Source organism: Vigna angularis, chromosome 11 (genome assembly GCF_016808095.1).
Source record: "Vigna angularis cultivar LongXiaoDou No.4 chromosome 11, ASM1680809v1, whole genome shotgun sequence".
In the NCBI taxonomy this organism is placed as follows: Eukaryota; Viridiplantae; Streptophyta; class Magnoliopsida; order Fabales; family Fabaceae; genus Vigna; species Vigna angularis.
The window spans coordinates 3,303,254-3,319,546 of NC_068980.1; the positions used below are offsets into that span (position 1 = coordinate 3,303,254).

General features: G+C 31.8%; 1 protein-coding gene across 3 annotated transcripts; it reads right to left on the reverse strand.

The window, feature by feature from the left end:
* Positions 1-6,766: 6,766 nt before the first annotated feature.
* Positions 6,767-15,552, reverse strand: LOC108323694 (aldehyde dehydrogenase family 3 member F1-like). Of its 3 annotated transcripts, none has more exons than XM_052870770.1 (10): positions 15,204-15,533; positions 15,003-15,071; positions 14,837-14,933; positions 14,545-14,751; positions 14,312-14,436; positions 14,119-14,223; positions 13,872-14,044; positions 13,632-13,722; positions 13,390-13,539; positions 6,767-7,305 (listed from the first exon to the last, which is right to left on the reverse strand). In XM_052870770.1, exons 1-10 carry the CDS (start codon positions 15,402-15,404, stop codon positions 7,099-7,101), a joined length of 1,425 nt encoding a protein of 474 aa, XP_052726730.1. In that variant the 5' UTR covers positions 15,405-15,533; the 3' UTR covers positions 6,767-7,098. The 3 variants fall into 3 exon arrangements, with proteins under 3 accessions (XP_052726730.1, XP_052726729.1, XP_052726728.1); XM_052870769.1 differs by having other exon boundaries at positions 6,767-7,312; positions 15,204-15,525; XM_052870768.1 differs by lacking the exon at positions 6,767-7,305 and adding an exon at positions 10,084-10,676 and having other exon boundaries at positions 15,204-15,552.
* Positions 15,553-16,293: the final 741 nt, after the last annotated feature.

Here is a 16,293-nt window from a genome sequence, read left to right on the forward strand (position 1 = left end):
AAATTTAGGGGAATCAAGAAGTTGAATCTGGCAGAGCCGGTTAGACAACTTCTCATCCTTCCAGAAAGATGAAATAAAAAAATAGATAAAACAATAAAATTTCTGGGGAAACAAGAAGTTGAATCTGGCAGAGCCGGTTAGACAACTTCTAATCCATCCAAAAATACAATATAATTAAATAACACGAACAATAACATGTATGGGGAAACAAGAAGTTGAATCTAGCAGAGCCGGTTAGACAACTTCTAATCCTTCCAAAAATGCAATAAAATAAATAAGTAAAGCAATAAATAGTTTGGGGAAACAAGAAGTTGAATCTGGCAGAGCCGGTTAGACAACTTCTAATCCTTCCAAAATACAATAAAAATAAATAAGGAAAGCAATAAAATATTTGGGGAAACAAGAAATTGAATCTGGCAGAGCCGGTTAGACAATTTCTAATCCTTCCAAAATAAAAAAATAAACAACTAATAACATACAAATGGCATAACATAATCAATATCACATTTTACAACTATCACACTTGGATATCATCACAGAAGCATACTCTTATTTAAATTTCAAGATCATACAGAAATAAAATACTCCATATTCAAGATTTAAGATTAGACAAAAGCAGAATATAGCATATTCCAAACTCAAGATAATACAAAAGGAAATACTCAAAGTTAGCTCCCCTTACCTCTATTCCAGACTTAGTTTCCTCTTCTCAAACCGTTCTCCGGAAACTTCCAGAATTTCCCTTCTTCAACTAGAATTTCCTCCAACTCTCTTCTCTCACAATTTCTCTAGAATTTTGGTGTAAATCTTCAGCCTCCCCCCTTGGCTATTTATAGCCAAAAATTTTACTATTCATTTTTACTATTCATTTGTACTATTCACTTTTACTATTCATTTTTACTATTCAAAAATTATTTTTTATTCACCATTCTTATCTCTGAATGATTAATTCTACGTGGAGTGTTCTCTTCCACAATTTATTTTAATATATATTTATTTTTTTTTAACCATTCACTATTCACTATTCACTATTCACTATTTACTATTTACTATTCACTATTCACTATTCACTTTTCTTAAAAAAATCCTAAATAAGTTATCAAAAATTTGAAGCTCTCCCTCTAGAATTACTATAATTTTATATCCAAAAATTTACATTTTAAAATTATTATTACTAATAAAATGCTAAAATTTACTATTATAAATATATATATATATATATATATATATATATATATATATATATATATATATATATATATATATATATATATATATATATATATATATATTTATGGATCTTACATTGTAGGCTTCCGGCAACAGAGGTGCGGCAACTTTCGGCACGTGTGTGGGTGATTGAGCCCACCCAAACCCTAAATCCCCAGTACTTATATTCACACGCAGAAGAGCAAAATAATACGTATATCATCTTACCTCCTCAATAAGACGAACTCCAACCTTTAACTAAGATGACGAAGAAGAACCCAACTTTCGTAATTTGATTTCAATCACCCACACACGTGCCAATCACTTAATCTCATTCCACAAATTAAACAAACAACGTGGCACATACTTAAGACGGAAGCTGGCACAAGACGTGGCTTCGCCGTTTGTCAGATCAACAAAAAGTTGACGCCGTCCATTTTTAAGGACTAATATTACATGTTTCAATACTATGAGGACTAAAAGCCATCAAAGTTTTGAGTAGGGACTGAAACCAAAAATCAGTATCAGACGAAAAACATATTTAACCCTTAAATAAATGATTTTGTTTTCTTGTTGGTATAAGTATACGCGAAATTGCGATTGAAAAGATAGAGTGAATAAAAGTATGCCATTTATTTATTTTTTATTTTAATATAATGATTATGATATTTTAATTTTTTTTATTTTAAGATTAGTTCATTTTAAAATTTTCTTACGCACATAAAGTATAATGAAATTATTAGTGGTATTTACTTAGTACAATTTACACGAGGACGTTTCTAGTATAATATGCTACTTGTGTTGGTTCTTAATGAACAATGTAGGCAGCTCAAGTTTTTAAACAAGAATAATGAGCTACTAGTGAATATATTTCAATTGGATGTAATATATTAATACTTTGAGTTATTACTCGATAATTTTTTTATATTTTTATTTATATTATCATCTTTATTATTTTTCATAAATAGATTGTGTCACTATAACGAGATTGGTAAAATATTCTTTTATTAAAATTCTTCAATTTCCTATACTTAATCAAATGCTGTTTATTTATTATTTTCTGTTAAAATTAATCTTTTACTCTCAAAAACTAAACAATGATATAAGAGAAATTATTCTTACACCTTCTCATAATGATCTCTTGCAGAATTTTCTGTTGAAGAATTTTTTTTAACGAATTTTAAAATCTATTGAATAATTTTTCAAACCTTCAACCAATTTCGAAATCTGTTGAAACTTTTATAAAAATCTTTTAACGGATTTTGAAATTTATTGAAAAAGTTTTTCTTTAACAAATTTTGAAATTTATTGAAAGATTTTTTTTAAAGAATTTTGAAATTTGTTAAAAAAAATTCAAAAGTTTTATCAGATTTTGAAATTTGTTGAAAAAAAATACTTTTGAACGTAAAAATACAGAAAGAAATGTGATGAAGTGCAGAAAACAAAATACTCTTTGAAGAGTGTTTCATACACCCTAAAACATTTATAATATTGTTCACATCTTGGAAGGTAAAACATAACGTTCATTAAATAAAAAATGAAGGAAAATGATTTTTGAATTAAACAATAAAAGGTTGATTTAAGTTTTGTTTTCTTAACTGATTAAATGATTATCGTCTAAATTCATATTGATATTGATGAGGAATATTCACATTGACAATACATGATTATGAGTATAGGTAACAACATCCATTTATTTAAATAAGGAATGAAATATAAATGAATGTGTATATATTTTTTATTACTTCCACCTCTCACTCATAATATTTCACCTTTTTTTTTTCTCTTTTGTTCCGTTTCATTTAAAAAACTAATCTTTTTTTACTAAATTTCTTTATTTATTTTTATTTGTTCGACTCTTTCCACATTTCAAAAAAGTTTATTTAAATTTTCAACGTATTTTTTCTTCCATCACGATCTCAATTAGACATTTTTTTTTTCTTTTAATGGTTTCATTCATAGAATGTATGGCATTTCAGGCTGTGTAAGCCTCAACTTTATTAAATAAAATCATTCATACACGTTTGATCATTTATGGTTTTTCAATATTTCTATTTGTTGTATTTTAATTATTTTTTTAAGACACTTTGATTATTTGTACTTATTTTCAATATTTTATGTTGTCACTTAAAAATGACTTAATACTAAATTAGAGTTAATGTTTATTTTGAGTGTTTGATAATTCAAAATCCTTGATTTATTAAGTAATTTAGAAAATTAATTTTATGATTTTTCTTTGATTATTAGTTTAATTTCATTTGAATATTTCTTCTCTCTCTCTCTCTCTTAGTTTAATTCATTTAATATTTACATAGTTTAATCAAATCTTTTAAACATGTTCACTTTCAACATTTGTGAAAATAATAACGGTTGTAATTGCCATGAATTTTTAATTATCTGACAATTATTCCATTTTTATATGATGCTCTATCGTAGGATTTATTAACTGATATTTTCTTGTTTAAAATTTGACATTGACTAAAAGAAGTGTACCCTTTTGACTTTGAACATTTGGTTTTGTATCGAAATATATATATATATATATATATATATATATATATATATTAAGAAAATTATTTAATTAATATTTAGGATAATATTGGAGTAAGTACATAAACTCTCATAAGGATAAAAATGAGAAAGAAAACAAATTTCATATTCGACGAAGATATGTATGGTAAAACTCATTTCGTTACATCTCATTATCCTTATGCACATATTGAGTTCAAAGTTCTTTATTGCCATATCAATTAAACTATGTACAAACAAACAAAAAATCATTTATTTTGATAAACAAAATTTTTTAATGAAAATATTAAAAATTGCTTAAAAAACCGAGTTGAATAAAATAATTTTCAAATAAAAAGTTTAAGCTAAATAAAGATCGTTAAATCGTAAAAAAGAAAAAAACTAAAAAAAAAATTAAAAAAATCAAACAAACAAACTAAGCATATTTCATATTTGTGTGCTACGTCATGGAATCCAAAGAGATGAAAATGAAATATGATATTTGAGTATTGAATGAAGGTCCACACATTAAATATAGAAGTGTCAAAGCAAACCCACCTAACAATAACTTCCAACTTGACAAAGTTGGATGTTAACTATACAATAAAAAAAAAAGTAGTTAAAAAATAAATTTTTGCATTAATCAACACCTGTAATTTAATTTTTTATTATTAAATTAAGTTAATATGTAAAGACGATAATCTTTTTAATTGAGCTAATTAAAAATATTAGTTATAAATTGAGACTTATAAAATATTTATATATATTTTTAATATATATTAAATAAAAAATAACAATTTTCATTTTAAATTTGGTTGCGAATCAAAACTTAAGTTCACGTAATTGTAATAACTGTATCCTCCCCATCTCACTTGTAAAGGATTAATAATGAACCGAGTCAAAACGATACGAAATAACATAATTGAAGATTTTCTTATAATTGAATTAATAAGAGAATTACATTAAACAAAAATGTTATATAGATCGAATTTAAATTTTTTATAATTCTTCCCTTTTATAAATATGTTATTAAATATGTTTTATTATAACCACTATGATAAAAGATATATGACAATAGTAATAATAAGTTTCGAAATTTATAATAATTTTTTAATAGTATAGAAAATAGTGTCTTAGATAACATATTTTAAATAATTAGATTTCATTATTTTAATAATAAAAATGTAATATTAAAAGTTAAATGTACAAATAAAATTTCTATTAACAAAATTTATTATGTAAAGATAAATTATTTCTCTAAAACTCGCTGAAACTTGTTTGTGTAGTATGGTTATGTGATACTTGATTTTGTTGGAATTGATATTGAGTTAAGGGATTGAGGATCTGGTCATTTGAGCAAATTGACATTCACTTTACACTGAAATCTGTTTCTGAACTAAACATCGAGTTAGGAATACCAATTTGGTCATCTAAATAAATTCTTAGTTCCCCAAATCACAAATTTGAATGTGCAAATATTTAATATAACATTGAGTGGTCAACCAAGTCTGAAAGCAGTTGTGCTCCAGACAGTTGAGCGTTAACTTTCATCGTTGAGTGACCATTTCCGCAAATGATATAGTGTTAAGCGATGATAGGGTACCATTAAGCGTCACTTTCCACTCAAGTCTTGAACCTTTTTCATCATATTTCGATGAGCAACAGGTTGGTGTCATTGAGTAAGACAATTTGGGAGAGCTTTAGCGCTCAGCGCCATAACTAGTGTTCAACAATCCCTTTTGCGAGGGGTTTTACATTGAGTGTTAGTCTAAGCACCAATGTGATGTTATGTGATTTTTTGATCCTTTGTTGTTTGAAGTGATTTATTATGGAATCTATGAATGTTTATTGTGGATTTGTGATGCCTCATGTAACATGGTTGTGAGGATGAATGATGTATGTTGAGAAAGGAATTTCAAGGAGAAGTTTCTTGTAATGATTTTCAATAGTGTATGTATTATTGTATGAATTTTGTATTAGGGGTTATCTTGACGCTCTAAGGATGTGGTATATGGTGAGAGGAGCAAGAAGTCCTAATCTAAGGGTTTTACCTTGGCCGAAGGTGTTAACGGACTAACTTTGTACATGGTAGGATGAAACTCATTGGCAATAACTCTACAGAGTAGTAGATGTCACCATAAGTGCATAACCTGTTCGATTTTAACATCAATACTTGTATCTGGATGATCAAGTATAGAATGTATGATTGTATGTTGTAGGATTTGTTGATATAACTTTGTATATGAGTTAACATCTATATTTTATGTTGTATAATATTGTTTTGGTAAATTAGCTTACTCTTTTATCTGTTTGTTTGTGTTTCTGTTTTTTTGTTTGCAATAATCATCTTAATGGTATGAGAAGACGATGATGTCTCCGTTTATTAAGTATATGACGTTGATGGTGCTAAGACGTAGAGTAAGATGTTTATTCTTTAATTTTTGGTCTGTTTTGAAGAATTTTACTTTTAATTTCAGTGTAATATCACTCTTAATAGTATATGATCCTTTTATCTATATATATATATATATATATATATATATATATATATATATATATATATATATATATATATATATATATATATATATATTAGAAAATATATCTTTTATTTTATATAGATTAGAAAATAATGTAGATATTGATATATCATAAGAGTCAAATTGTTATTATTATGAAATGATTTTGATGGATAATTAATATGTACATAGGTTTCATATAATTTTGAAATACAACAATTTTAATAGAAAAAATAAGTAATTAAACTCCTCTTGTCAGAGTGGAGCCAACGAACAATTAACTATTGTAGTTACTCATGATTTGAGGAGCTTCAGAACAGTGGCGCTACCTAATTCCTTTTATTGAAATTTACTTCATTACAAGTTATTTGTTTGTGATCTAAATATAGACAACTGAAATAATAAACATGGTGGACCTAATGCATGTTCTCTGCACTTCCTCACAGTTAATACGATGTACTGTTGTATTGAATTTTAACTATATTGCTGTAGCAAGTAGACATTGACATAATTGCACTGTTCCATCAAAATTTCAAAAATAAATAATTTTTTATTGCAGTTTGCTTTCTGTCATGTCCCTTTCTGGTGTTCAAGATCTTCTGCCTCATTTCATTCTGAATTTAATGATTTCTACCAATCATTTTTTTTTTACTTCTTGTTTTATTGTTTTTCAGTACAAAACAACAAAAAGTAGAAGAAAGAACCTTAAATGGAACCAAACAGAATACACTTATTCAAGCATAACAAACTTAGAAATCACACTGGGTAGGAATGATCATCCTTATTAGGGTTTCACTGGAAATAGCAGATCAATTACAAGCATAAAATAAGGACCGTTTTGACTTCTTTAAGCCAAGCAGAACTAGAAGTATTCCAAGATAATCCAAATTGTAAGACACCTCAAGTAGTTGGAGCTTGTTAAGAGTCCATGGAGGAAATCTGTACCAAAAATCAGTGAAGTAACTTCTTCTGGCCACGACCTTAGGGTGACTGAACGCGTCAAAGGAAAACTTCCCATGGTACTTGCCAAACCCACTTTCCCCAATTCCTCCAAATGGTAGGGTATCCGCTACGTACTTCACAAAAATACATTTTGCAATCATCATATGTATGTAAGAAAACAGAGAAAAGGGAGAAAGAGAACCAGAGAACCAAGAAGAAAAGAATAGAATTGAAGAAAAAATGAATCGAATTAAAAAAAAAAAAAAACAACGAGGTAAAGGTATATATACAGCAAGTAAAAAGGCTTCCTAGACCGAACGTCCTAAAAGATCGATACAAAGAAGACAAATGGAAACAATAAAGGAAAAGGAACGAACGACAGGGTAAAGGACGAGCGTCAAAGGACGAGCGTTCCTGTCGAGCAGTGTGATCGACAGGCACTCGGACGAGCGTTCCTGTCGACCAGTGAGAGCGACAGTCATGATGTCGAGCGACCCTATCGAACGGAACGAACGACAGGCACGATGACGATCGTACCTGTCGAGCGATAAGACGAGCGACAATAACCAGATGAAGACGAACGGCAAGCGGCAACAATCAGATGATGACGAACGACCATAATAACTCTATCATCCCCCCTCAAGATGAACATGAATGTTATGCATGTTTAGCTTGGAAGTAACCATATTGAAAGGAGAAGGATAAAGAGATTTAGTGAAAACATCTGCAACTTGACTGGTAGAGGAAACATGCAGAAGTTTGATGAGACCATCTTGAAGCTTTTGTCGAGTGACATGACAGTCTATATCAATATGCTTTGTTCGTTCATGAAAGGTGGGATTCTTGGCAATGTGAATGGCAGAGTTGTTGTCACAGTAAACAGAATAAGGTGTCGGGCACGATATATGTAAATCTTGTAAAAGATATTGCAGCCATTGTAATTCACAGGTTAATGAAGCCAAAGACCTGTATTCAGCTTCAGAAGAAGATTTGGAGACGGTTGTTTGTTTCTTTGATTTCCAGGAGATAAGAGCAGTGCCAAGAAAAACGCAAAAACCAGAGATAGATCTTCTAGTGGTAGCACAGGTAGCCCAATCAGAGTCAGAATATGCGTGAATGCGGAAGGAATTATTAGCAGCATATAAAAGACCAGAACCGGGAGCATTCTTTAAATATCTAATAATTCTCATGGCTTGTTGCATGTGAGGTTGGCGAGGAGTGGAGATAAACTGACTGAGTTGTTGAACAGCAAAGGAAATGTCGGGCCGTGTATGAGTGAGATAAAAAAGACGACCAATGAGACGGCGATAAGAAAAAGGATCAGTAAGAAGAGTGCCTTCATCAGCATGAAGTTTGATGGAAGGATCAGCAGGAGTAGAAGCAGGTTTACAACCTAACATACCAGCTTCAGAGATTAATTCAAGACAATATTTTCTTTGATTAATACATATCCCAGCTTGAGATCTAGCAATTTCAAAACCCAGAAAAAATTTGAGATCTCCAAGATTTTTGATGTGAAACTTGTTGTTTAGATGATCTTTGACTTTGGTGATTTCAAATAGGTTATTTCCAGAAAGAAGTATATCATCAATGTATACCAGAAGAACAGTGATAGCAGTAGGAGAATGTTTGATAAAAAGAGAGTGGTCAGCAGTGCTTTGTTTAAAACCAAGAGAAACCAACTCATATGTGAGTTTATGATTCCAGTTCCTGCTTGCTTGTTTTAAACCATAAAGAGACTTGTTAAGTTTGCAGACAAGATTGGGAGCAGAAGAACGAAGACCAGGAGGAGGCCTCATGTATATCTCTTCAGATAAATCACCATGAAGAAAAGCGTTGTCGACATCCAATTGATGGAGAAACCATTTATTGATGGCAGCAAGAGTAAGAACGAGCCGAACAGTAGTGATTTTAACAACAGGGGAAAAGGTTTCAAAGTAATCCAATCCTTCAGTTTGAGTGAAGCCTCTTGCCACTAAACGAGCTTTATATCTATCAATAGAGCCATCCGGTTTGTGTTTAATACGATATACCCAACGACAACTGATAGGTTTCTTTCCAATAGGAAGATTAACCAAAGTCCATGTCTGATTTCTTTCAAGGGCAGCAAGTTCAGAATTCATAGCCTGTTGCCAACATTCAAACTTGCTAGCTTCTTTAAAAGAAGAAGGTTCAACTTGAGCAGAAATATTATGACAAAAAGAAGTGTGGTTAGAGGAACAATTATTATAAGAAAGAAACAAATGCATGGGATATGGGGTAGTATGAATTGGTTGAATAGCAGAAGTGATACCACAGTAATAGTCATTTAGATATGTAGGTCGAGTTTTATTTCTAAGAGAGATGCGTTGTTCAACAGTAGGAGTAATGATATTATCAGTGGGGTGAGGAATGTTACAAGGAGAATGATTTGGAGCAGTGGAAAAAGGTAGAACAGTAGGAAAATCAAAGAGAATAACATCAGAATTATCATCATTTGTAGGAGAAGAAGGGGAAGTATAACAATTTTTATAGGGAAAAATATGTTCATGAAAAATCACATTTCGAGAAACGATAATTGAGTGTGAATACAGATCATACAGTACAAACCCTTTGGTTCCAGATTTATATCCAAGAAAAATACATTTATTGCTTCTGGAATCAAGTTTTGTACGTCCGGCAGTGGCAGAGCTGGAGTAAGATAAACAGCCAAAAACTTTTAGATTTGAAAAATCAGGTTTGATGGAATAAACTAATTCATAAGGAGATTGATTATGAAGAAAAGGTGTTGGAAGTCTATTAATGATGTGAATGGCAAGTTTGACAGCATAGGACCAGAAGATATTAGGAACTTTAGATTGAAAAAGTAAAGAACGACAAACATTAAGAATATGTTGATGCTTCCTTTCAACAATGCCATTTTGTTGAGGAGTAGCAACACAAGAGGTTTCATGAAAAATACCTTTAGTAGAGTAAAAGTCATTAAGAAAAAAAGTCTTTGCCATTGTCAGACCTTAGAATTTTAAGTTTACATGAAAACTGATTTTCAGTTAAGAGAATAAAGTTTGGAAGTAAGTTTTTAACATCAGATTTTTGTTTTAAAAGAAGGATCCATGTAAAACGGCTATAGTCATCAACTATAGTTAAAAAATATTTGTATCCATCAATAGAAGAAATAGAGAGGGGACCCCAAATATCAACATGAATTAGGTGAAAGAAACAAGGAGATTTAGTTTTGCTAACAGAAAAATGAAGACGTTTTTGTTTAGCAAAAGCACAGGCGTCACAAGCATCAAAAGATTGAAAGGAAATATCAGTATATTGAGAGGCTAAAATTTGAAGAACTTTATTTGAAGGATGTCCAAGTTTCATATGCCACAGATTACAGGAATCATTAGAACTGTTATGAAAGGCAGAATGAGAAATATTCAATTCAGAAGTAGTTGTGACATTATTACTAAGAAGATAAAAAAGGCCCTTGTATTTCTTAGCTACTCCAATCGTCTGGTAAGTATCCATCTGCACAATGAGACAGCTATCTTGATGAAAAACAATGAAGAAATTATTTGAAAGTAATAATTTTGAAATAGAAATAAGATGAACAGAGAAGTTAGGAACAAAAAGAGTGTTATGTAAAATCAAATTGCCTAAATTTACAGTGCCAGAAAATTCAGCAGTAACAAAACTATGATTTGGTAAACGTATAGAAATAGGAGTAATGGGATGCAAGGAATGAAAAAGAAATTTAGAAGAACATATATGATCAGTAGCGCCACTATCTATAATCCAAGAAGAAAAATTAAATGAAGAAAAAGAACCTGATGACTGTGGAGTGCATTGATTAACACTGGCCTCCTTAGTAGTAGGAGATTGAGATTGTTTCAATAAACTAAGAATGGCGTTATACTGATCTTGAGAAAAAGTGTATGGAGGTTGAGTTTTATCAGCAGAAGAATCATCATTAGAATTATCAGTAGAGGTGTGTGAATCACCATTAGTCATGTTGGCAGATGAATTGGAGATAGCTAAATGAGGTTTGATGACGGGTTTATAACCTTGAGGAAGACCATATTTGAACCAGCAATTATCAGAAGTATGATTAGTTCTTTTGCAATGATCACAGTACTTAGAACGACCACCAAATTTAATATTACGTCCTCGTCCACGACCAGAAAAAGTACCAGAACGATCAGTTTTATAAGGTTTGTGTTGAGGATCGTAAGAATTGAAATTGGCCATAGAATCTTGTGGGGTTTGTGAGGACGAATTATGAAATTCACGTTCTTGTTGAAGAATCAAAGAAAAGGTTTTGGTAAGAGTTGGCATGGGTTCCATTAGCATGATTTGAGAACGTACAGAAGAGAATTCATCATTTAACCCACGGAGAAACTTGATTACAGAATCATCATTACGATCTTGTTGAATCTTGATTAACAATCCACAATTGCAAGGAGAATGGCAGGTACATACAAGAATGGTTTGATATAGAGAAAGCTCTTTCCAAATTATTTGAAGACGAGTATAATATTGAGATACAGTGGAATCACCTTGTTTGCAAGAATGAATGGCTTCTTGAAGATCAGCAATACGAAACTTGTCACCATGAGAAAAACGTTGAAGAAGATCAATCCAGATTTCATAGGCAGACTCCATCCACATAACAGATTGTTTAATAGGGAGTGTCATGGATCGTGTCAGCCATGAAATCACCATCTTGTTACAACGTTTCCAGGCTTCGTGAAGAATATCATCAGCAGCAGGGCAAGGAATAGTGCCAAGAACGAATTTTTCTTTATTCTTGGTTTCCAGAGCAACGAGCATATCATGGCGCCATTGTTGATAGTTGTTGTCAGAAAGAAGAGGAGTAACAAGAATAAGAGCGGGATTCTCACCGGGATGCAGAAACAGAGGGTTGGCAGGGTTGGAAAGATAATCAGTGGTAGAATTGGAGAAAGCCATGAGAAAAGTATTTGTCTACTGATACCATGTAAGAAAACAGAGAAAAGGGAGAAAGAGAACCAGAGAACCAAGAAGAAAAGAATAGAATTGAAGAAAAAATGAATCGAATTAAAAAAAAAAAAAAACAATGAGGTAAAGGTATATATACAGCAAGTAAAAAGGCTTCCTAGACCGAACGTCCTAAAAGGGAACGATCGATACAAAGAAGACAAATGGAAACAATAAAGGAAAAGGAACGAACGATAGGGTAAAGGACGAGCGTCAAAGGACGAGCGTTCCTGTCGAGCAGTGTGATCGACAGGCACTCGGACGAGCGTTCCTGTCGACCAATGAGAGCGACAGTCATGATGTCGAGCGACCCTGTCGAACGGAACGAACGACAGGCACGATGACGATCGTACCTGTCGAGCGATAAGACGAGCGACAATAACCAGATGAAGACGAACGGCAAGCGGCAACAATCAGATGATGACGAACGACCATAATAACTCTATCAATGTACAATAATTCAACCTCACATGATTTATCTTATAGAAAAAGACAAGCTTCATTCATTCTAGTTCCTCACAAACATGTTTATGCATTAAGAAGTAAACTTTAACCTAATATCATTTTATTGTCACACACATGATAAATATTGGAAGTACACGTCGACTAGATATAAAATCAAATTATAATATATAAGTAGAATGCAAACTTCACCTTATAAACTAGTTTTGTAAGGTTGAATTAGACTTAAATACCACTTTCTAATAATACATTTTGGTAGAATAAACTTTGGATAGCTCTATTGTCATATTAAAAGTAGATTTTATATCTAATGTTGATGTATATACATGGTCTAATAGTGTTGTGATTGTAGGTGTCATTAATAACTCTAATATTATGAACTTTAAATATAACTTAAATGTTGTAAGATGAGTTTTGTATCAAAAATTCGTCTTATCTATGATTATGATTGATCTAGACTAGATTTCCATCACTAAATACAACAACAATTTCTATAATAAGCTTTCATATCGTAAAATAATTTGGCCTAACCATAATCTAACTGAACTTTGCTGATACATTCTATTTGAACTTGTTATATCTTTTAGCCATAATATTGGTAGGTATTATTTATTGCTGAAAACAGTATGTAGGACCATCGAGGGCCTTGAGCACGCGTGTAAGTAGATGTTTGACACCCTTGCATCTATCATGGTTGATTTAGATGTTTTTTAAAAATGCTCAGTTTTGTCAAAGATAAAGAAAGAGACAAACAGATTAATACCTGTAGAATTGCATCGTTGAAAACAAGACTTCCGGATGATGTTTCAGATACCATTCTTCTCTGCAGAGTTTGGTTTTTCGTGAAGGCATAGATTGCTAATGGTTTAGGCCTTGAGCTTATGAACTCGACACTGTCTTCAATCTTCTCCAGCTGCAAAAATCCAGAAAATACAACCGAAATTTACATGCCAAATTCCACGACCACTAATCTAAAAGGAACAGTAAAAAAGTATGCAATCATACAGTGATAATTGGAAGCACCGGACCAAAGATTTCCCCAGCCATGATTGCTGAATCAAGTGGAGGATCCAACAATATTGTCGGTTCAATAAATCTGCACAAGATTAGTTAGGTGAAAACGATGTGAAAGAAAGGTGGTCTGTTTCATTGTCGGAAATGGGAAGTGGAAGTTCACAGTATCACATGCTACATATACATAAACTTAGAAGCAGCAAACAACTGAGAGAGGATAGTACTACTTACAAGTCATTTTCGTTCATTGAACCTCCAAAAACCACCGACTCTTTCACCCTTGGATCAGTGAGAAGGTTCTTCAGTCTCATGAAATGTTTCTCATTAACTATCCTTGCAACAGTGTTCGACTCTTTAGGATTTTCTCCAAACATTTTCTTAATACAATCCTTCATCAATGTCACCTAAAGAAATAGAGAAAGCAGACATGCTTCAAAATCAGAACAACAAAGGTAAAAAATTCTTCCAAGTTTCTTACCAATGTAGAACTGAAACTCTTCTCTACAAGAACATAATCGATTGCTATGCACGCTTGTCCTCCACAAGCCCCGAATTTTGCCACCAAAACTCGTTTCACAGCCACCTTGTGTTTCAACAAAAAACTAATATAGTTAGAAACTTCTTTGTCTTTTGTCTGTCATATGATTCGACATAATCGAATGAGTATTCACCTTTCTGTCCCAAGAAGAAGTAAGAGAATCAACCAGTGCCGGACATTTTCCACCCAACTCCAAAGTCACTGGAGTAAGATGCACAGCTGCAGCAGACATAACAATTCTTCCCACCCTTTCACTTCCTAGTATTGGATCAAATCATAAGTCAAACAAATTCTCATAAAAGGTTGAGTTATGGTATTACCAAGAGTTAAAAACAGAAAGATGGTGATTAAGGAACGTTAATTAACCTGTGAAGAAAATCTTATCCCATCTTTTCTGTAAGAGTAGCTCTCCCACTTCTGGTCCACCTTGGATGACTTTAATGGCATTGTTGTCCAAGTAAGTTGGAAGGACGGTGGCTAAAAGAGAAGAGCAAGTAGGGGACATCTCGGAAGGCTTCAGAACTGCAGTGTTTCCAGCAGCTACTGCTCCTATCAGTGGCTCCAAGGACAGTCCTGTTTTATAAAACCAAACATACATAACCTAGTTCATCACGAAACCAACCTTATGAACTTCAACTTTCATTCTGAATCAACTCACCAAAAGGGAAGTTCCATGATGAGATTATGAGAACAAGACCGAGTGGCTCAGGAACTATCTCAGCACTGGAAAGCAGTGCTATTTTTGGCAATTTAGCCTGTTTTGACAAACATCAAAATTTAGTAATCCAATGAAAGTTCTAACGCATAAGCTCTGGGAATCTCACCTCTTCCCCCGCCATCCATTTTTTCAAATGCTTTATGGCGTAGTTTAAGGTCTTCACCAACGTTCCTACCTGCGATTAAATGGAATAACCAAGAAACGAAATTAAAAGTAGCAAAAGTCCGACGTAGAACTTAGTAACAGAACAAGGAAGATTCATGATTCATGATTCATGATTCTGATTCTGATTCACATGAAACACAACCTCATCTCTGAAGGCCTCAACGCAATGCTTCCCCAAATCTTGCTTGAGGGCATTCAAAATTTCTTGCTCTCTTTCAACTAGAAAACTGTGCAACCGTTTAAGCTGTGATTCTCTCCATGATGCTTCCTTTGTTTTTCCACTCCCGAAGTACTTCCTCACGTTCTTAAGATCTCTTCCCAAAGATTCCACAGAGTACTCCATAAAGAATTTGATGTATCCTTACTTCTTCTGCAACTTGTATATATAATCTCCACCACCTACTGTCTTTTTCCTTAGTACAATTATCACCTTTTCCAGAGTGATTGAAATACAAGATTGGAAAAAACGACAAAGTTAAGAGTTTTCTTTTTTGTAATTTTGTTTGCAGTTGTCTCCAAGTTTCGTGGATTTGTAATTACAATATTAAGATATGAGATACTAAAATCACTCTACTATTATTTCTACCACAACTTCAAATCTAATTGAAATTTCAACTAATAATTAATAATACATATTTTTATTAGGAAATGTTAATTGTTACTAAACAAGAGAACAATAAACTCTTTAATGGAGAATCAACTTTGTTTAACAATGTTGGCATGTTGAGAAGTAAGATTAATGACATTAAAAATGGGAAGTTATTTTGAAGTCAATAAATAAATTATTTTAATGTGTGCGTGGTTAGTAGTAAAACTGTCTTTTTGTCTTCTTTTGATCTGTCCGTACTTGCCAAAAATGGGACTAGTTTGTCTAGGTTGAATATTCAAAACATATTTAATTATATTATAAATTTTTAATTGATTAATTAATGTTTTTAATTGAATAAATTATTTAATTATTATATTTATATATTAAATTGATCTATTAGAATTAATAATTGAAATTTAATTTATAAGTATTAATAATTTAAATTATAATATTATTTAATATTTAAATCTTTAAATTGATATGATATAAGAAAACAAATCAATTTGTATTTGTACTATACCCGGGTAGCAGACCGTTCGAGGAGAGTGTCATCCGCACCAACCGAAAATTCAGTGATTGCGAGCCAAGTAAGATAGATGTCATTAATGGCCAGTTAATATATTTAATGACCATATCAAAGGCA